Genomic DNA, 22,551 nt, shown 5'->3' with positions numbered 1-22,551 from the left:
ATTATGAGACAAGAGGACCAATGGATACTAATGCCAAAGGAGTCCTTCACCTACCATCTTCAGTAAATCACATCAGAGCTGCTGTAGTGTATAACAATCTCTCACTTTCTCAGCCGCACTCTCTTTTGTGCTGAGAAAATCTGAATGAAGCAAGGAGCACTTTCTGCACCAACCTCTGTGCTAGGGAAGAAAGACTTGTTACTTGTTATGGAGCCTCTTCTGCCAGAACGTGGAGGTATGAGTGTACTTCATCCATAGTAGACTGTATGGCACACTTCTCTGTTGATTTACATGCATTTACAGAGAATGTGAAAATAAAGGAGCGTCCCCCCCACTGTTTGTCTGCCAACACATTCATGCTTGCATATACCATGTACCTTTTATGAAGGAAGTGATATTTTAGTATGAGTATTCAGCTGAAAGCTCACACCATTTCCCAGGAAAATTGTCAACCAGATTGAAAAATGTTACTTCTTTGGTCACTTTCCAGCCCATCTTGGGAAGATGTTAGCTACTTTGTTTAGCTTGCCATCACCTGTTCTTAGTTGTGCTTGTGCCCTTAGAGACATGCACACCACTAAAACTGACTGCTTATGACTGTACATACTGACATCCAATAACATCATCACAGATACACTGCCCAAATGCCACCCTGCTTATTACGTCATCCCTGATTGGGTAAGATCACCCACGTGATTAATTCAAGAGGAGGAAAAATTAGCACCCATGGTAAATCCATGCTACTCAAAAGGATTTTTAAAGGGATGTTTGTATATTTTCAAAGTGTATAGCCCAAATCCAGATAAAGTCCACCATGATTAAGTCCCACTGAAATTAATAACAAGTTGGGGTTCATTAATTTCCCATCAATTTTAGTGGAACTACACGGGTGGCACTGTGGTTTAAACCACAGAGCCTAGGGCTTGCCGATCAGAAGGTCGGCGGATCGAATCCCCGCGATGGGGTGAGCTCCCGTTGTTCGGTCCCTGCTCCTGCCAACCTAGCAGTTTGAAAGCACATCAAAATGCAAGTAGATAAATAGGTACCACTCTGGCGGGAAGGTAAACGGCGTTTCCGTGTGCTGCTCTGGTTTGCCAGAAGCGGCTTAGTCATGCTGGCCACATGACCCGGAAGCTGTACGCCGGCTCCCTCGGCCAATAAAGCGAGATGAGCGCCGCAACCCCAGAGTCGGCCACGACTGGACCTAATGGTTAGGGGTCCCTTTACCTTGACCTTTAGGGTAACTAAGGTTGCAATACATGCACTCTTACCTGGGATTAAGTGCCATTGAGCTTAAAGGGTTTCATGTCTTGAATGGACATGTTTACGACTGCACTGAGAATTTCTTTGGATCTGAGCCTAAGTTTTTTTACTACTGCATTTCCTTGAGATATCTACTGGCAAATATTCAGTGGAGCCCTATTTAGGTTACATTTCAATCAAAGTATTGTAAATAAGAGCAAGGGTAGGAGCCTAACAGCAAGAAGACACAGCATTTTGAAATTCAGTGTCAGTAAGGTAAAAGAAAAACAATTTCTTTCATGAATCAAGATAATAATGCCAGTTTACTGGAGGACTGGACTGAAATAGGCGCAACTAAGAAGCGGGTGGTGCTGTGGTCTAAACCACAGAGCCTTGGGCTTGCCGATCAGAAGGTCGGCAATTCGAATCCCCACGATGGGGTGAGCTCCCGTTGCTCTGTTCCAGCTCCTGCCAACCTAGCAGCTCAAAAGCACTCCAAAAAATGCAAGTAGATAAATAGGTATCACTCCAGCGGAAAGGTAAACGGTGTTTCCGTGCGCTGCTCTGGTTTTGCCAGAAGTGTCTTAGTCATGCTGGCCACATGAAACGGAAAAACTGTCTGCAGACAAACGGCAGCTTCCTCGGCCAGTAAAGCGAGATGAGCACCGCAACCCCAGAGTCGTCCACGATAGGACCTAACGGTCAGGGGTCCCTTTACCTAGGAAGCCAACCAGTGTGGCACCCACAATGCTTCATGTGGCATATGATTGCTGGTTCTGACAAGAGTCGGATCCCTGAAAAAAATAATTCTAAAAGGTCCTCCCAGAATTCTCTGTGATGACCTGGGATTCTGCACCCGAGTGCTAGGAATCACACCTCATCGCTGGCCTGCTTTAAAATGCAAGTTCACCGGAAGCCAGTGGGATCTCCCTGTTTTTCTTTGATGGTGTGTGTCTCTGTGTGTCTCCAGCCTCCAACAGGTCACATAAAAGGGAGAACAAAATACCAATGGGCTACTGGACTCCTTCTGCTTATAGATCATTGGTTGTAGAACTGTTTTTTCTCCTCTTTGGCTTGCTCTGCCCCTGACCTTTTGTGAGTCTCTCCCTCTCTGTCACTCCCTCTCTCCAACTTGTTTTCCTCTCGCTTTCCTTCAGTGCCCCAAGATACCCATGTCTTGCCTTGTTCCCTAATCCACAGGCTCAGTTCTCATGGGGACAACCTTGCCTAAGGCAGGAAAAAGGCTTTCTATTAGCCCTGGATTATTATGACTGCTTGTCAGTGGCATGCTCTCCCTTCTTTTGCTCACTGATGAATATTTGCTACAATCAGCATTTTTAATGCTTCTCATCGCTGCGCCACATTAAGAGAAAAAGCAAAAACTCAGCCAGAGCGGGTCAGCTATAGTTCAGCAGCTTCAGAAACAAGAATATATTGCATTTGCATACTTATGCTAAAACTCTGTGCTAGATTTGCGTACTTGGAAAAGTTACTCAATAGATTCCAGTATTAAAAGTCTGGGGGAGCTAAGGGGGAAAGCTGCAGTAGAATACTTTTAGCATCTCGGTTTCATTTTGCCTCTCATTTATTTTCTATGTTTCTCCCGAGGTGCTCCACTTTGTAAACACACATGTGGCCTTTTTAGGTGATTGACCTAGATTCTCTCCAGATCACACAGAGTTCAACACTTCTTTTTTTAACTTGCTTTAGGCTCTGCCCACCCAAAATGGAGTTCACTTCACCCACTGAGGTGACTACAGTACAAAAACACTCCAAAATCAGTGTTTGAAAACTTGCTTTGTGTGAAGAAGAAACATAACATGGGGAGGGGGAGGGGAATGCTAATTATTGCACTGAAAATAATGTCACAACCTATTATATTGCATTGGCATCACAAGCAGAGCAGGGATGGTCAATGCCACTTAATTTCTGTAAAATAAATACAGAATTGGGAAATCTTTTCATTCCCTCCCTTCATGCGTTAAGATTTTGCAGGTTGCATTAATCTAGTGTTTTAGTTTGACAGCGGAAACACATCGCCTCTTCTGCAGCATGAAGAATGTTTCTCCTTCCTTCTAAACCCTCTGCACCTGTTCCAACTTTATCATTCTGTTATTCCGTAACCTATAGGCCAGTTTTCACTTTCACAGTTTTCACAGTTTCTCACCTTTCTCCCCTCCTTGTGGTGAAAAAGCTCAACCGTGCATCAAAGGTGACTGGTGATACAGCCCACCCCCCCCAGGGTTGTACACACAAAGTCCCGCTTTTTTATTTAATTTGATATTTCCACATAAATATCACTTTTGACCATTTAATCTCAAAAGCAGCAACACAATGAAACGAAAAAGGTAAACTAAAATGTAAACACACATCTTTTTTTAATAAAATAAAATAAAATAGAAAAGCATCTACAGTAAAAGATAGAGAATCTGTATGAGCAAAAACTCTAGAGGCAGGGCAGAATATTGTAATTACCTTTCTAAAAGGGCCAGAACATAGGTGTGGTAGCTTTCCCCTTAAGGGGGAATTGCAGAAGCCACCACTGAAAAGGTAGTGTTATTGGGTAGATGACCATTTTGGCTCCTAAGCGGTGGTGGTAATACAGATCACTTTCATTTTTTTAATTTTTTTTTACAAAAAGCTTTACAACTTAACGAGGAGAAAAGAAGAAGAAACGGAAAATCGGATTCTAATTGAAAGTGAGCATGTCCACACATTCCCATACAGCAGAAAAGGTAAACGCTAGTAGAACTGGCCCGGTACCTAGACTGATTCAAATGTAGGGTATCTAGAGAATGTCACATGACCAGGTGTTTCCATTAGGAACATCCGCCTTGGCGTCCACCCTGAAAACTCAATACTTACTCTTGAACAGCTCTGGCTATAGAGAGAGCTGTGGATCCAGTTTCATTAACACTATCCAAGGTCACATTTGGCAGGTCGTCGTCATCACTGTCACTTTTAATTTGTCTGGGAGATAGGCCACGTGGGTCCATTTGTGCTAGGAAATAAAAGATAAACAATGGATTAAAGTCAGTTTAGGGAACACCTCCAGCTAATTCTACTATATGCAATCACTGTACTTTTACAGTGGTACCTTGGTTTAAAAACAGCTCAGTTTATGAACAACTTGGATGAAGAACACTGCAAACCCAGAAGTAGGTGCTTTGGTTTGTGAACTTTGCCTTGGAATAAGAACATGTTGAGTGTGTTCCATTTGTAAATTGAGTCCCCTGCTGCCATGGAAAAGCGCGCCTTGGTTTAACAATGCTTTGGTTTAAGAACGGACTTCCAGAATGGATTAAGTTAGTAAACCAAGGTACCACTGTACTTAAATATTCCTACCCCACCTTTTAGGCTTGTGGGGCTCCCAAGCTGGCTCGCAGATATCTATAATCAATCAATTAAGCAAACAAAAAGCAACTAAACACTCTAACTTCCTGATGAGAACAAATGCAAAACATGTGGTGGGCATGCAAAATAGTTAAAGAGTACTGGGAAATTATATATGAGATTTAAAAAAGGTTTAAAAAACATTTCCCCCCAAACTAGAGGCATTCCTTCTGGGAATGGTACAGACAGAAGTACCCAGGAGTCAGAATTCTTTTTTTTTTTTTTAATGTATGCCACCACAGCAGCTCAGATCTTGCTAGCCCCAAAATGGTGGGTAAGGAGGATTGGCAATTAAAAAATGATAGAATATGCAGAGTTAGCAGGTCTAACAAGCAAAATAAGAGAGCAAGAAGATCAAGTATATAATGAGGAGTGGAAAACAAGTGAAAATGCTAGGAGCATTAAGATAAATTCAACAGTATGATATATAATAAAGGAAGAATAAGGGGAGAAAGTGGACTTAAATGGATATATAAGAATATGCAAGAATTGTGGGAAAGATCAAAGGAACCAGGGAAGGGGAAGAAGGGAAGTCGTTGAATTTTTTTTTATTATAAAGAAAGATATTAACGGTGGAAATTTGAATGCAAATGTGATTTTGGAAATGGTAATAATGAAAATTAAAAACAAAACAGAAATGCAAAATAATGTTGTGGCATCTCTAGCTAGCCTCCGAGCTCATTCTGCAATAGACACGAACTATCCTCATGTTCCCATATGCTGATATATGTAGACAAGTCTGTGTTGCATAGATAGCTGGTAATGTCACTCCACTGATCTAAGAACTAGGGTTAGGGGGTGGGGTTAAAGAAGCAGGCCTGCAATTTAACCCTAAAGGTATTTTCTCAGAAGCAGGTCCCACTTTGCTCAATGGGCTGATTCCTATTAAGGCAAAAATGGACCCAGCAACCCCCATGTCTCCTCTTCGCTCTCCCAAACACCCAGTAAACAAAGATCTAAGACGTGATGCCATGGCATTGCCATGTTCCACCTCCACACTTCATTGCCCCTGTGGGGGCAGAGGAACTGAAAGCACGATGACCTCATGCCAGGTCTTTTAATTTAGGAGGCATTAATGGGGGAGAAAGCAGGGAGGTGAGCTGAGGCGGCTGCTTCTGGCAGCGGCCCCCACACTTTATGTGAACATCTCCCTTCAGCACAAGTATTCTTAGAACTGCAGACAGCAATTACATCTATAGCAATTATCTGTGCTGGTACTACAGAAAACAGCCACCCCTAGGTAACCTGGGCGGTAAGAGTCGTGAGGCTCCTCACAACAGCAATCTCACGTGACAGGCAAAATACAACACACAGCGCAAATGTGCAGCACCGAAAACAACACCCCCCCCCCTTTTAGAAGCCACAAATCACACCTGGAAAGAATGCTACCTTTTTGTGCACATAACTCCTTTCAGATTTAGGTAGCTTGACAATATGGACGATGAAAGCTTAACAAATGACGCAGCATTTAGCTCTGAAGTGATAAGGTTTAAAGGGACACGGGTGGTGCTGTGGGTTAAACCACAGAGCCTAGGACTTGCCGATCAGAATGTCGGTGGTTCGAATCCCCGTGATGGGGTGAGCTCCCGTTGCTCGGTCCCTGCTCCTGCCAACCTAGCAGTTCGAAAGCACGTCAAAGTGCAAGTAGATAAATAGGTACCACTCCGGCGGGAAGGTAAATGGGGTTTCCGTGCGCTGCTCTGGTTTGCCAGAAGTGGCTTAGTCATGCTGGCCACATGACCCGGAAGCTGTACACTGGCTCCCTCAGCCAATAAAGCGAGATGAGTGCCGCAACCCCAGATTCGGTCACGACTGGACCTAATGGTCAGGGGTCCCTTTACCTTTAATAAGGTTTAAGCAGGACTTAAATACAAGTCAGGTCAGAAAGAAATGTTAGCAAACTGCAGAAAGCACAGGAATTTCACGGCAGATGTATGTATGTGTGTGTGTCTGTTTGTGTGTGTGCACTTGTTCAGGATCTTATCAGCAGGAAGCCATAGCAGAGTCTACCCACCAAATGCCATCTCAGAAGCACAGGATTAATTACGGGACCGCATCTCCTGGTCCCACGGAGGACCTTAAGGTCCATAAATAACACTTTGAAGGTCCCAAGCCTCAAGGAAGTTAGAGTGCTTTCAACTAGGGCCAGGGCCTTTTCCACAGTGGCTCCGATGTGGTGGAACACTCTGTCACAAGAGACCAGGGCCCTGCCAGTGTGGTGTAGTGGTTAAGAGCGGTAGTCTCGTAATCTGGTGAACCGGGTTCGCTTCCCCGCTTCTCCACATGCAGCTGCTGGGTGACCTTGGGCTAGTAATACTTCTCTGAAGTCTCTCAGCCCCTCTCACCTCACAGAGTGTTTGTTGTGGGGAAGGAAGGGAAAGGAGAATGTTAGCCGCTTTGAGACTCCTTCGGGTAGTGATAAAGCGGGATATCAAATCCAAACTCTTCTTCTTCTGCGGGATTTGACATCTCTCCGCAGGGCCTGCAAGACGGAGCTGTTCTGCCTGCCCTTCGGCTTAGACTCACTCTGATCCCTTATATGGGATTTGGTATATAAGTTTTCCCTTGGCTTTTTTGCTGGCCCATGTAAGACCAGAATGGATAGCTGGCTCGGGTGAATATCTGATGTTTCCTCCCTGTATGTTCTTGATTTATGGGCTACTACTAAAATGAGGCTGCATTTTAAGCTGTATTTTAAGCCGTATTTTAATTGTTTGTTTGTTTGTTTTCTATTAAGTTTTATTGTAATTCATATTTGGTGTTAGCTGCCCTGAGCCCGCCCCTGGCCGGGGAGGGTGGGGTATAAATAAAATTTATTATTATTATTATTATTATTATTATTATTATTATTATTATTCCCTAGAAGGGGGTTTGATTTATTTTTTATTGAACCCTGTGGTCCACTACAATGCAAAATAGTGGCTCAGGGCAATGTCTCTGAGCCTGTGCTTGGTCCAGTAATTTGTTTCAGAACAGTTCTTTCAGACAAAAATCCACTTCTGGTTTTCCCCAAAGCTTTTCAGTAAACCAAAAATGGGATAATTTTTTGTTGATGATATATATATCATCATATAAAAGCAGAGACATCATATAAAAGCAGAGACATCATATAAAAGCAGAGACATCATATAAAAGCAGAGACATAAAAGCAGAGACATCTGATGATATATATATCATCATATATAAAAGCAGAGACATCACCTTGGCAACAAAGGTCCATATAGTTAAAGCTATGGTCTTCCCAGTAGCGATGTATGGAAGTGATAGCTGGACCATAAAGAAGGCTGATCGCCGAAGAATTGATGCTTTTGAATTATAGTGCTGGAGGAGACTCTTGAGAGTCCTATGGACTGCAAGAAGATCAAACCTATCCATTCTGAAGGAAATCAGCCCTGAGTACTCACTGGAAGGACAGAAGCTGAGGCTCCAGTACTTTGGCCACCTCATGAGAAGAGAAGACTCCCTGGAAAAGATCCTGATGTTGGGAAAGATGGAGGGCACAAGGAGAAGGGGACAACAGAGGATGAGATGGTGGGACAGTGTTCTCGAAGGTACCAGCATGAGTTTAACCAAACTGCGGGAGGCAGTGGAAGACAGGAGTGCCTTGTGTGCTCTGGTCCATGGAGTCACGAAGAGTCGGACATGACTAAACAACTAAACAACAACAACATTGTCTAGTAGCACCTTAGAGACCAGCTAAGTTTGTTCTTGGTATAAGCTTTCGTGTGCATGCACTCTTCTTCAGATACACTGAAACTGAAGTCACCAGACCCTTATATATAGAGGGTGGGGTGGAGTTTTTCTCAGGAGGGTAGTAGGAGATGGGTGACTGACTCAATGGGTATGGTAAACCTGTTGACAACTGTTAGCAACTGCAATTAGTCCTAAGGAAAAAGCAAGGGATAGTACGCAGATGATTAGCATATGTAATGAGACAGGAATCCAATATCTCTATTCAGACCAGGTCTCTCCATAGTTTGCAGTTTAGTGATAAATTGTAATTCAGCAATTTATCTTTCAAGTCTGTTTCTGAAACTCTTTTGTAATAAGATAGCTGCTTTGAGATCCTGTATTGAATGTCCTGGGAGACTGAAGTGTTCTATTGGCTTCTCTTTTTGTTGATGCTTATGGCAAATAATTGGAAAACAGAAACTCCCGTTGATCTACGCAAATCCTCCCCATCTATACTGCCCCACAAATGATTTCTGTGGCAGACTTTCTATGGCAAAGTGAATCGAACGCTTTCCTTGTAAGGTGGGATCTGGGAGAAGCAAGTTTTGCAGTCTGCTGAATTTTCTAATGGGGCAATTGACATTTTTGGATCTCGGCAGTAATTCTAGAACTAATATATAAAGAAAAGGTTTCATGTGCATGTTTATTTTTATTTTTTTTAAAAAAATAATTTTATTAACCGGCCAATCAAATCAAATCAAATCACATCACATAAATTCCGAATTACAAAGCCGAATTTTAAATTTTGTTGATTTAAAATGTGCATGTTTAAGGAAACACGCAGGTCTTCGTCGGGTTTACAATGATGCCAGATTGACACATTCCATTTTGACATTAGAAAGTCACCCTAATATTGCTTACATTGGAGTTCATATTTTAAAATGTTTTATGGTGGCTCTGTTTTTATTGTAATTTTATACTTCAGAGTTGAAATCCCTCTTGAGAGAGCTTAACTCTAAAGCAGGCATCCCCAAACTCGGCCCTCCAGATGTTTTGGGACTACAACTTCCATCATCCCTAGCTAACAGGACCAGGGGTCAGGGATGATGGGAACTGTAGTCCCCAAACAGCTGTAGGGCTGAGTTCGGGGATGCCTGCTCTAAAGGGTGGCCTAAAAGATTTTTAAATGAATAAATTCCTGCATTGAAGGAGGCTGGACTAGATGGTCCTTATGGTTTCTTCCAACTCTCCAATTCTATGAAATAAAACAAATTCTTTGCCATCGTTTCATGGTGAAAAGTTATTCCAAGTTGCCACAATCACATAGTATTTTTAAAATCCACTGTATTTTTTTTTTTTTTAAATGTTAATTTCCTATCAATCTCCAAGATATGGTAAAGCTGAGGTCTTCTTATGTGGGATATATATTGAAAAATTCTTCTACCTTACAAAAATACCTGCAGATGGCTTTGCACAAATTTATTTTAAATGAACGGGAGACTCGGGTCTAAGATTTAACCTGATTTAAGCCCTCCTGAAAGATAAGCTTATTCATCTGAAGTACAAAGGAACAAGTCCCAATCTCTATTTACTGTAGATAAACAGAAAATACAGGAGGAGGAGAACACAAACTGGAAAAGACCCAATGGGAATCACAAAGATTTGATGACAGAGGCTTACATGGGGGGGGGGGGGTGTCAAATGCCTATCTCAAGAGGACTGAGCTCACCATAATCATCATTAGAATTATATTCTCAAAGGCACTCTATATTAAAAAATCCTGTTGTGGCTTTATGAGGGCCCTTGAAATGTTTGCTCTTCTCCTAAAAGCTCAATCCACAGATTTCTGTAATCAGACAGTATCAAATGGCATAGTGGCTTTGCCCTCTGTAGCAGCGAACAGCTGGGATATTCAAGCAAGGAATAGGCAAATGCAATTTCTTAAGAGATACTTTAGAATTTTAAGGCAATCTTTTTCTCTCTTTTTTGGTCAATAATGCCAATTGCCTAACTAACCTCTACAACAAATCATGGGTTGTTGTTGCTTTGCTGCGAAGTTGTACGCGGCAACTAGAATCACTTGATTCATAGAACGTAAGAGACCATCAATTCCCAATTCCCCGTTAGCAAACTAAAGGGGGAAAACATCCTTCAGTATTAACGCCTATTTGCAAATGATACTTCATCAACTTCATCACTTAGCTGTGGCTTTAAAATGGCAGCTATATTATCTTGCCCTTTCTGAATTATGCAACTAATTATGCAGTAAGTTTGCTAATGCGGCAAGACGATCATTTCTTGGACACGGAGGCTGAATATTAACATAGTTCCATGTGCAGGGAACCACTGGCGGGCTGGGGGAGTGGGACTTCTAACAGAAATGTTGGCATGCTGAGATGCTGAGGAGTGCCTTAATGTTGAAAAAGCAGGGCACACTAAACCAGCAACACTTGAGAGATCCTCCAGCTGAATGCAGCCCACAAAATGCCCGGTTTTGCTGCCCAGGTAGGAATCCTAAAGAAGTGTTGCCAAACACCTGGCTGGCCGGTCCAATATGTGGCTGCCTTCAGTTGATAGCCAGTGTGGTGCAGTGGTTAAGAGCGCTAGTCTCGTCATCTGGGGAACTGGGTTCGATTCCCCGCTCCTCCACATGCAGCTGCTGGGTGACCTTGGACCAGTCACACTTCTTTGAAGTCTCTCAGCCCCACTCACCTCACAGAGTGTTTGTTGTGGGAAAGGAAGGGAAAGGAGATTGTTAGCCGCTTCGAGACTCCTTAGGGTAGTGATAAAGCGGGATATCAAATCCAAACTACTCCTCCTCCTCCTCCTCCTCCTCTTCTTCTTCTTCTTCAACATGCAGAGGTTGTGCAGGCCTTCATACATACAGTGGTACCTCGGGTTACATACGCTTCAGGTTACATACGCTTCTGGTTACAGACTCCGCTAACCCAAAAATAGTACCTCGGGTTAAGAACTTTGCTTCAGGATGAGAACAGAAATTGTGCTCTGGCGGTGCAGCAGCAACAGGAGGCCCCATTAGCTAAAGTGGTGCTTCAGGTTAAGAACAGTTTCAGGTTAAGAACGGACCTCCGGAACAAATTAAGTACTTACCCCTAGGTACCACTGTATTGGGCCTCACCTACACTCCAGCACAAGGAAGATTACAGAGAAATCACAAGGTGCCCACGCACATTAAATGTAAAGGTAAAGGGACCCCTGACCATTAAGTCCAGTCGTGACCAACTCGGGGGTTGCGACGCTCATCTCGCTTTATTGGCCGGGGGAGCTGGCGTACAGCTTCCGGGTCATGTGGCCAGCATGACTAAGCCGCTTCTGGTGAACCAGAGCAGCGCACGGAAACGCCGTTTACCTTCCTGCCAGAGTGGTACCTATTTATCTACTTGCACTTTTGACGTGCTTTTGAACTGCTAGGTTGGCAGGAGCATTAGTGACAGCTAAATGTGTAGTTGTGCTTCAAAGATTTCTTCCAAGAAACCCAAAGAGTTTGCACCTGTCACGGGACTGCCAAGGAACGCCTTTGAGTCGGGGGGGGGGAGGAGAAGAGTCTGAGCGGGAACAGTCAGAAGGAGACAGAGAGGAAGTGATGGAAGGGGAAGAGGTAGAGAGCCAGGAGGCAGGAAGGCTCTCCACTGCTGAAGCAGAGCCCCAGCACCGCATAGGAGCTCAGGATCAGACAGAAAGCCTATGCCTGTGCCTTTGGCACAGGAAAAGAGGGGGTTAAAGCACAGGGATCAGAGATGTCCCATGAAGCTCCCCCGCCTCTTCTGTTGGGGAAGAAGCAGAAGACCACTCCCTGAATCTGAACCTGACGATTCGGATGCATGATTGTACTGTGCTGCTTGTACATATGTAAAATAAAGAACTGTAATAGGAATGGAATTGCCCCAAAAAGACGTTGAATTGTTTTTGTATGCCACAACTCCAGCGAGAATTTTATTAGCCCAAAATTGGAAATCACAAGAAATACCAACAGTGGAAGATGGGCAGATGAAGATGTTGGACGTTTTGGAGCTGGAAGAATCCATGATCAGAAAGAGGAGAAATATCAAGAAGATTGAAGGAAATTTAAGGAATACCTAGCTAAATATTATAATATAATATAATATAATATAAGTGGAAATACCTGCAAGTATTAAATTGGTTTAGGATTAAAGTATGTTGAATTATATAATACTATGGATTGAGATTATGATGAAAAGAAAGGTATTAATTTGAACTAGTTAATTATATTAGAAAGTGAATATTGGAAAATTGCTAAAATGAGACTTAATGAAAATCAGTTAGGAAGGATTTGAGGGAGTCACTTAATAATGGAAATTATTTTGGATTCTGATTGGAAGAAATTTTATATGTTTGTTTTTCTTTTTATATGTTTTGTTTTTTGTGTTGTGTTGTATTTGTTATAAACTTGGAAAATTAATTTTAAAAAAGTAAAAAAGTAAAATAAAGAACTGTAAATATCTCTCTGAGTGAGCAGAAGGTGCTTATTGCGAAGAGCGTACACAAACCATCACAGCACCCCACTGTTGTTTGCGTATATGTTATATAACTGACAGAAAACAGGTAAATGTTTTAAACGTTCAGCTTCTGTTAGATCACGCCCAGTATGTTTATAATCCTCAAACAACACAAATGACCTGCCTTGTGAATTGACATAGGGCCATCACAGTTTCTAATCATAAGCGAGTTCTGCTGTCAGAAATACGATGTATTGATTGTGCATAATTAGATTCATGCAATGCCCCAACAACAACAACAACAACAACTGGAACACATCACTTGCATTTGTCTGGACACTGATTCGCTGGCATTCCCACCCCCTCCACCCCAGTAGCTTACTCTATACCTGGCTTTTCCATGATCTACCATCACTTTTAATTGTGCTGCCCTTTCTGGGGGATTTAGTGAAGTGGACGAACACTTCCGAAATATAGGACGGGACCAGAAAGCTCAGAGACCTAAAGATAAGATGTGATTGAAGGAAATGTTTCGAGGTGAAAGGGGGTTGTTTCCTAAATCACTGCTACTGCCCTGTCACTTTCCAATTACTCCAACTTGCCTTCCTGCCCCCGTTATCAGCTGGGAGATGAAAACTCAACCCCCCCAATGCATAAGCTGACATTTCCAATAAATGTCTCCACCTAAAGGCACAATCTAACACAAAGCAAATACTAACTACTCGTAGTACTACTTCTGCTACTATCGAGGCAGAGTATCACAACCATATTATGCCACTGCTGAAATAATTTCACCGGGTGCCTATTAGCTACGTGCCCAGCCAAATGCTGCTTTCATCCTTTCTTCAGGATAGGAAAATGGCATCCTATCACCTACCCATTGGGACTCATTCCCATTACATATCAGACAGGCGCATTCTCTAAGTGTCTTCTTAAACTATAGTTTCAAACTTGGTTTTATACGTGTAATTCTTTTAACTTTTTCACTATATATATATATATACCGTATTTTTCGCTCTATAAGACGCACCAGACCACAAGGCTTTTGGAGGAGGAAAACAAGAAAAAAATATTCTGAATCTCAGAAGCCAGAACAGCAAGAGGGATCGCTGTGCAGTGAAAGCAGCAATCTCTCTTGCTGTTCTGGCTTCTGGGATAGCTGCGCAGCCTGCATTTGCTCCATAAGACGCACACACATTTCCCCTTACTTTTTAGGAGGGAAAAAGTGAGTCTTATAGAGCAAAAAATATAGTAACTCTTGTATGTATTTTATTATATTAAATCGCTTCAGGATGCCTCATGGAAAATGATTCATAAAGGAAATATTATTGCTGCTGCTATTAAATGTCTCTCAATATGTTCAAACAAACCCATTTTTGTTGTAGGTTGAGCCTTGCATTCAAGTTATATTAAGTTTTGAGACAAGGACTAACCTTAAATTGAACCAAGGTTTGTTATTTGTTTTGGAGAAGGTTTGCAGCTTTGAAATTAACCCAAAGCAAAAAGCGAAACAAAAACAAACAAACAAACAAACAGCAGAACACTGTGGAGGTTTTGGTATTGGTTACTGTTTTTAAAATATCCCATTGAGTTTAGAGAACACACATTTGGCAAGAAATGGGAACTAATCTCATACAGAAAAACAAGTTTTTTATATCCTGAAGGAACTAAAGAAGGGTTGGTTTTCCCCCAATGTGTTTGTATAATATCTATATCTATCTATATCCACATCACTGCTAAACACAACCTTATATCTAGATTTCCTCCTCAACTTTTCTAGACACCAGAACTGAAATGTAAGATAAACAGCTGGGATTTCTATTTGCACAATTAATTCTTGTGTTGGCTAATATGTCTTCGTAGACTTATCAATTGCATGGCTGGATTAAACACATCATGAGTTCATTTGGTAACAGACAGAGACACTTCATTTATTGTAGTAAGAGAGCACAGAAAATTGGAGGAAAACTTCTTTCTTGAAGAATAAGGAAGAATAAGGAAGAAAAGAAGAAAAGAGACCTGAGCTATTCTTTCCCCTTAAATTAATAATGTCAGTATTGGAATACCAATAAATAACAAAGCAGGTTTTCCCTGTTGTAACGGGACAGAGAGAAGGTTTGCATATGAGCATATGAAGTACACTGGTATCTTGGGTTACGAACTTAATTTGTTCCGGAGGTCCGTTCTTAACTCAAAACCGTTCTTAACCTGAGATGCGCTTTCGCTAATGGGGCCTCCTGCTCCCACCGCGCCACCGGCGCACAATTTCCGTTCCCATCCTGGGGCAAAGTTCTCAACCTGAGGTACTACTTCCGGGTTAGCGGAGTTTGTAACCCGAGGTATTTGTAACCCGAGGTACCACAGTACTAAATCACATTAGGTAAGCCAACATTGGTTCCTTCCAATGTTGCTGGACTCTAGCTCCCATTTGACCCAGTCAGCATGGCCAGGATGGGATGAGGCTGCTGTTGCCTACTGACAGCTTCTAGGTGCCACAGGTGACAGCTGAGTGCAGAGTGGGGACCAAAGGTGGACAAACTACCCCAGAAGAGGAATACGCTCTACATGGGGCAACCTTGGAAGGTGACCCGGAAACTGCAACTAATCCAGAATGCGGCAGCTAGACTGGTGACTGGGAGCGGCCACTGAGACCACTTACCACCAGTCTTGGTACATTGGCTCCCAGTACATTTCCGAGCACAATTCAAAGTGTTGGTGCTGACCTTTAAAGCTCTAAAATGCCTTGGCCCGATATACAGTGGTACCTCGGGTTATATACGGTTCAGGTTACATACGCTTCTGGTTACAGACTCCGCTAACCCGAAAATAGTGCTTCAGGTTAAGAACTTTGCTTCAGGATGAGAACAGAAATTGTGCTCCGGTGGTGCGGCAGCAGCAGGAGGCCCCATTAGCTAAAGTGGTGCTTCAGGTTAAGAACAGTTTCAGGTTAAGAACGGACCTCCGGAACGAATTAAGTATTTAGCCCGAGGTACCACTGTACCTGAAGGAGTGTCTCCACCCCCATTGTTCAGCCCAGACACTGAGGTTCAACCTTCTGACGGTTCCCTCACTGAGAGAAGTGAGGTTACAGGGAACCAGGCAGAGGGCCTTCTTGGTGGTGGCGCCCACCCCGTGGAACGCCCTCCCATCAGATGTCAAGGAAATAAATAATTATCTGGCTTTTAAAAGACATCTGAAGGCAGCTCTGCTTCAGGAAGGTTTTAATGTTTTATCACTTTAATAATAATAATAATAATAATAATAATAATAATAATAATAATAATAATAATTTGTTGGCAGCTGTCCAGAGTGGCTGGGGAAACCCAGCCAGGTGGGCGGGGTATAAATATATTAGTATTAGTATAAGTATTACACAGCGGCGTAGCGTGGGTTGTCGGCACCCGGGGCAAGGCAAGTAATTTGCGCCCCCTAACCCGGGGCAAGGCAAGTAATTTGCGCCCCTAACCCCTAACCTGCCGCCGCTGCCAGCTTCTTCTTGCTGCTGCCTGGGCTGGGGTATTTACGGTAAGGTAGCCACGGCGGCGGCGGGTCCGTGTCAGGTGATCTGAGGTGAGTTGCAGCTGGCGCTGCCGCCCAAACGACGGCGCTTGCCCGGAGGAGGAGGAGGGCAGAGAGGCGAGGAAAATGCAACATGGTCCAGCAGCTGCAGCAGCGGCGGTGGCGGCGGGGCTGCGAGGAGGGGCTGTCTGGCGCACCCTCCGCGGCCCTGACGAGCGCTGAGAGCCGCTGCCTGCCAGACGCCTTCAGCCTGGACGCGCACACAGCTCGTCGGTTCCGCGAGACATGGGGCTCTGCTACAGCCTGCGCCCGAGGCTCTTCGGCGACTCCGGAGGCGGCGAGCCCCCCCCCCGATGTTGCGCCCGGTGCGGCCGGCCCCCCCTGCACTCCCCACGCTACACCACTGGTATTACAACATGTCCCCCACCAAAGTGCTCTCCTTCCTCTAAGACCCCATATACCCCAAGTGCTGCTAAAATGTATTGTTATATAACGTTTGAAGTCACCAATGGTTTCCAACAAATCAATCTGACTGACTAGAGAAGACAGTTACAGATAGGTAGCCGTGTTGGTCTGCCATAGTCAAAACAAAATAAAAAAATTCCTTCCAGTAGCACTTTAAAGACCAACTAAGTTAGTTCTTGGTATGAGCTTTCGTGTGCATGCACACTTCTTCAGATACACTGAAACAGAAGTCACCAGACTTCTGTAGGAGAACACTTCAATCTCCCAGGACATTCTATACAAGATCTCAAAGTAGCTGTTCTATTACAAAGGAATTTCAGAAATAGACTGGAAAGAGAAGCTGCTGAATTGCAACTTATTACCAAACTTAAAACCATGGAGAGACCTGGTCTGAACAAAGACATTGGATTCTTATCTCATTATACATGACCAAGCCATTTTTCACCTCCTCACCCCTTGCTTTTTCCTGTAAGACCTATTGCAGTCATTAAGAGTCGTCAACAGGCTCATCACAGCTATCTGCCAATCACCCAATCCCACCACCCTTCTGAGTAATACCCTCCCCACCTTCTCACTATATAGAAGGGTCTGGTGACTTCTGTTTCAGTGTATCTGAAGAAGTGTGCATGCACACGAAAGCTCATACCAAGAACTAACTTAGTTGTTCTTTAAGGTGCTACTGGAAGGAATTTTTTTATTTTGTTTAGAGAAGACAGGTAAATGATAACAACATATGACTAATCCACCAAGAGGAGACACCACCATACAGCCACTCTTCATGGGAGGCTACCCTTGCTTCTTCAAACAGACTAAAGCAGTATTGCCTCAGATCATCTCATTTTTCACCCGGAAAGCTAGGGTACATTTTCCTCACAGTGGGGAATTTTTTTAAAGGTGGGGGTGCCCTTTCAAAATCAAAAGATCCCAATGATCTTACATGTTTATGTATGAGGCCAAATCTGTTAACAATGCAATTCATGCTCAAGAATTCAGCAACAGGCCAGGGCTTTATAAGGAAATCTATTATCAGGATTACATCACTGAAACTTGAAATCTTGAATGTCAACATTTTTATGACTACTACTGTACCAGATATCCTGAATTATAATGAATCCAAGGCAGCTTAATGCTTAATACATCTTTGTGGACATCCCTCGCAGCTACCAAAGATGATTAATTCCCATAAACTGGGTTGGTATTATAGAACGGAAGCAAATCTCAGTCTATATTTGGAATAAACTCCCACACTCAAGGTGGGCGTGACTGCATTTCTCAGGATGTAAATTTACTCTGAAGCAAAAGCATTAAAAAAAAAAATCATACCAAGCAATGAAAACCAAAAGAGAATGGGTGGAGGGTTGTTTTTAAAGCTCTGTGAGAACACTTGTTTTTCTTTATGCCTGGAAATACAGTCTGTTCGGGGTGAAGTATTGCCATATGATGGGAAAGAACCAAATTATTGAGTGTAGTAATAATAAAAGTAATAATAATAGTTAATATTTACTTTTCCTAAATTGCTGGTTCCCAGGATTTTTGATACTTGGAAAGTAGTCTTTTTTCTGGATTAAAACTGGAGGCATGCTGTGCTCGCTCGCGCTCTCTCTCTCTCTCTCTCTCTCTCACACACACACACACCCTCAGCTAACATTGCTTTCCATGTTCTTTGCTCAGTCTGCCAGACAGAACCATACTTTCTGGGCAATGGTGATATTTCTAGAATTCCTTTGTGACTGCCGGCAGCATCTGAGAATGCTGGCTTCCTCTGGTTAGCTGTTTCCTCTGGCCATTTATTGTCAGAAAAAGGGGATTAATGCTGTGCTAGGCCTCTCAAGCCTGAGCGGATTTGATCCTGGTTTGCAGGCAGTGTTTAAACCACAGTTTTCTAGTTTGGATGTCACAGCACACCGTGGTTTAACAAATCAGAAAGCTTTTACTAAAGCCAGGCTGGGAAAACCCAGCCAGATGGGTGGTGTAACAACAACAACAACAACAACAACAACAACAACAACAACAACACAGTGGTACCCTGGGCAGAATGCAACCTACGTCTGCGTGTGCACGGGTCGCGATTCACCGCTTCTGCGCATGCGCGAGCGGCGAAGCCCAGAAGTAACCCATTCCATTACTTCCAGCTCACTGCGGAGCACAACCCAAAAATGCTCAACTTGAAGCTACTTTAACCCGAGGTATGACTGGAATAATAATAATAATGTGACAGGAGGAGGGAAGGGGAGAAGAGTGTTTCCTGGAGGTGATAAATTATAATCCCACTGGCGTAGCAGAAAATAATAGTCTACCAGTATCTCAACAACAGGATTTTGGAATAAACTACATAGTTCCTGGAGAAGGAAAGCATCATCCCGCCGTTGGGCAGAGAAGTGATGCAGGGGAAAAAAGTACAAAATTAAATGTACTGCTTAGCATTTCAAACAAATACAGGGAGACGTAATATACTCCAAATGAAGCCCAGTGAGATTTGACATTGTGCAGAGGTTTATTTAATGTACACAGAGCAGCTGTGCGAATGTGCGTTTTGCGGAAAACATGTAACTTCTCCTAGGCCTCATAATAAAGTACCCTCAATGCAGGGCAGATATACAAGGCCTCCTCACCCCAGCGCCTAAGCCGCTTTCCACTAAAGGCCATTACAAATGGTTTGCGCTCTTGGAGTACGGCTCTGAGAACACCAATCAACTTTTAAATCAAAAACAGCTTGCTTTCTGATAGGGGCAGCAAAACTGGTCGATTTATTCCATAAAACTTTATGTACACAGCAGCAGCATCCATGAACTTAATGATCATAATATAGAGTCTACAGGGTAATTTTTATTGCAATTTATAGCAAGATTACACATACTCCACAGTTTTTCAGGCTTTATTGAGATTTTATGGGACTGTGAGGTTTAAGCAGTTAACTGTGTGCTCTCGTGTGATGGGAGAAGGTGGGGTTAGCTCCTATACATGCGTTTCGTTGCTAATCTACCATAGGCTATTAATTACTCTGTCCAATCAAAGTCATTATTTATAGTAATTTCATGAGCAAAATAATTTGCCAGGGGCATGCAGGATTAATAGAGGCTACGGACATCTGCAGAAACCTACCTATGTCTAGCTCAGATACACATCTATGAGGATGGTGTGGTGTTGTTTTTCCACAGCAAAAACGTTAAACCTTTTTCATTTTAAATTGAACACTGTAGAACTCACACCCCATTTACAGGAAATCGAATTCTCAAGAGTGTTAAGACCTAAATCACATCAAGTATCTAATATATAACTGATTCACCATCCAACATAAAACAAAGCCGGGGGAAAGAAAAGCAATTACAGATTTGAACAACAGCAGGACATAGTTTTTTCTGAGCCCAGGTTTCTAGACAAGACACTTCTACATATCTAAAAGTGACCTTGACTCCTCCATTCTTGCACCCAACCAAACTACCATTAACTTCAGCCCACAAAGCTGGACCTTAAATTACTGTACACTTTCCTCAGCAGTCTACCTTTCTAAACATTCTATGACATCACACCATTTCAGCCAATAGGTGAAAAGGCTTCACTGTTGCTACAAAATCCCTTAATGAAACGTAACACTGAATTTTTTTTAAATTAAAAAAATCTAAATATCTTTAAAAGAGCTGCCTTTTTATATACTGCAAGGGACAACAAAGTATGTTATGTTCTGCTAGTATCGCAGGTCTTTATTCTGGGTGGGGACATCTGTCTTCTCTACAGGGTTGGATTTAGGTTTGATGAGGCCCTAAGCTACTGAAGGTAATGGGGCCCTTTATGTGTCCAGCTGTCCTTTGTCAACAACAAATTGTCACTGTTTTTTGTGTTGAATATATGCTATATGGCAATTTATGGACCTAATAGGTATCTAAAGCCATTTGCACATAACAAAATATGTATTTTATCAAAGTAATTGTTGAACTGAAATACATTTAAGAAGTATATTAATAGTGAAATACAATTAAGAAGAAGTATATTAATAGTGAAATAATTATTAAGCGCTAGCTTAAAATGATTTTTTATTCATAACAAACTAGCAGGCGGGTCCATTATTTACATCATAGGAGCCTACACAACACAAAATAAGTAGAAAATAAGTGACATTCACCCTGCTTTACAAAGCTTGTGATTTTTTGGTTTCCCCCTGTGAATAAACAGGCAAACTATCAAAAGGTGTTTTCCTAGAACGATTTCTTATTTCTGTTTTGCAAAAGCAAGGCCATGCAGCCAGGAGGAATCTCACATACAAAACCAGACAAGGAAATGGTGGGAAGAAATTTTTGTGGAGTCTCTTCTGCTCAGACAATACAACAGCAAGGAAAAAAATGTTACCCTGAAAAAAAATAATCTGGCCCAGATAAAACCATATATGAACATGCTGATTTTATGGAGCATTCCTGCAAACTGGTTTGCGGGATAAAGTCTCTCACCTGCCATCTTCCCTGAGGTGTAGCCCTCCTAATTTCAAGTAGGATCTAAATAGTGGAATGGTGTAGGCAGGGCCAGTCACACGGGTCTTTCTCACCAGAGCATCTTTGTCCTTTGTCCTTTATGTAACTATTCTCTTTAATTAGCTAAAGAAATCTCCTTAAAATCCATTTCTTCTGAAATCAAATGCAATTCAAGTTGCGGATGGAACAGTATCAAGCTGTACTAGCTTAGGATCATTTGGCTGATAGTTATGTCTAATAAACGGCGTTTCTGTGCGCTGCTCTGGTTCGCCAGAAGTGGCTTAGTCATGCTGGCCACATGACCCGGAAGCTGTATACCGGCTCCTTCGGCCAATAAAGCGAGATGGGCGCCGCAACCCCAGAGTCATCCACGACTGGACCTAATGGTCAGGGGTCCCTTTACCTTTATGTCTAATAAACTGTTTTGTTATCACATCCTTAAAGCTTGCTAAGACCAGAGCCAAATCCAGTGTGAGATTTTCCTCTTAGTTTGAGCAGTTGTTTGGTGCAGATGTTTGGTACAACCAGCACGCAGAATACTAGCTGGGTTCCACTGCTATATAAACCATTTCTCTATGCCGCAGTGTGAATACAACCATCATCCCTATCCAAACCTGGAGCGCTATTGCTAACTCTCAATCCTTGAGCTTGCACATGGTGCTTGATATAGTGGGAATTGTAGTGCAAGCCTGCAAAACTCCTGACCAGATACATTGAATGCAACCCTCCAACTCACATATAGTGGCGCACTAAGGGCTTGGTAAATCTCCCAGTTTTGCAGCTGCCTGGGATTCCAAAAGAGGGGGGGGGAGGGTGTTGTCAATAAGCCAGCAGTTCACAATACATGGCTAGGAGAGTGTGTTTGTCTATCATGGGTGGTCCTCTATCACAGGTGGGGATGGCCACCAAAGTGAAAAGCTTAAAAGGAGGATTAGGCAAATTCCTGGGAGGGTGAGGCGATGAATGGCCACAAGCCACAATGGCTCTGTTCTACCTCTCCTGTCAGAGGGATTATATGCATCTGAATACCAGTTGCAGGAAATCACAAGTGATGAGAGTGCTCTTGGCCACTATGAGAAGAAGGTGTTGGAATGGCTGGCTTGATCTGGCAAGGGTCTTCTTATGTTCTAGAGCAGTGGCATCCGACTTCCAAGAGTCTGCGATCTACTCTCAGTATTAAAAAACTGGCAGTGATCTACCCATTGTCACAGTTGTTGAGCTTTTTGGGGGGCTTTTTGGTGGGGGTTCAAAGGTCAACCAGGATCGACCAGGGACACCCCACGATCAACCAGTAGATCAACCTGTTGGACAGCCCTGTT

The 22,551-nt window shown here is 42.9% G+C and overlaps 1 protein-coding gene across 3 annotated transcripts in view; it reads right to left on the bottom strand.

Annotated features, from left to right (window-relative positions):
• KLF12 (KLF transcription factor 12) overlaps positions 1 to 22,551 on the bottom strand; it is a 235,268-nt gene that overhangs the window by 72,151 nt on the left and 140,566 nt on the right. For all 3 annotated transcript variants that reach the window (XM_081858262.1, XM_081858264.1, XM_081858263.1), the window contains exon 4: positions 4,108 to 4,243. In XM_081858262.1, coding sequence (XP_081714388.1) covers positions 4,108 to 4,243 — 136 coding nt within the window. The remainder of the gene's footprint in view (positions 1 to 4,107; positions 4,244 to 22,551) is intronic.

Source organism: Podarcis erhardii (assembly GCF_964252035.2).
Source record: "Podarcis erhardii genome assembly, chromosome: 4".
NCBI classification, from domain to species: domain Eukaryota; kingdom Metazoa; phylum Chordata; class Lepidosauria; order Squamata; family Lacertidae; genus Podarcis; species Podarcis erhardii.
Note: the sequence above shows the minus strand (reverse complement) of the source record. Positions and strands in the feature narration are given on the sequence as shown.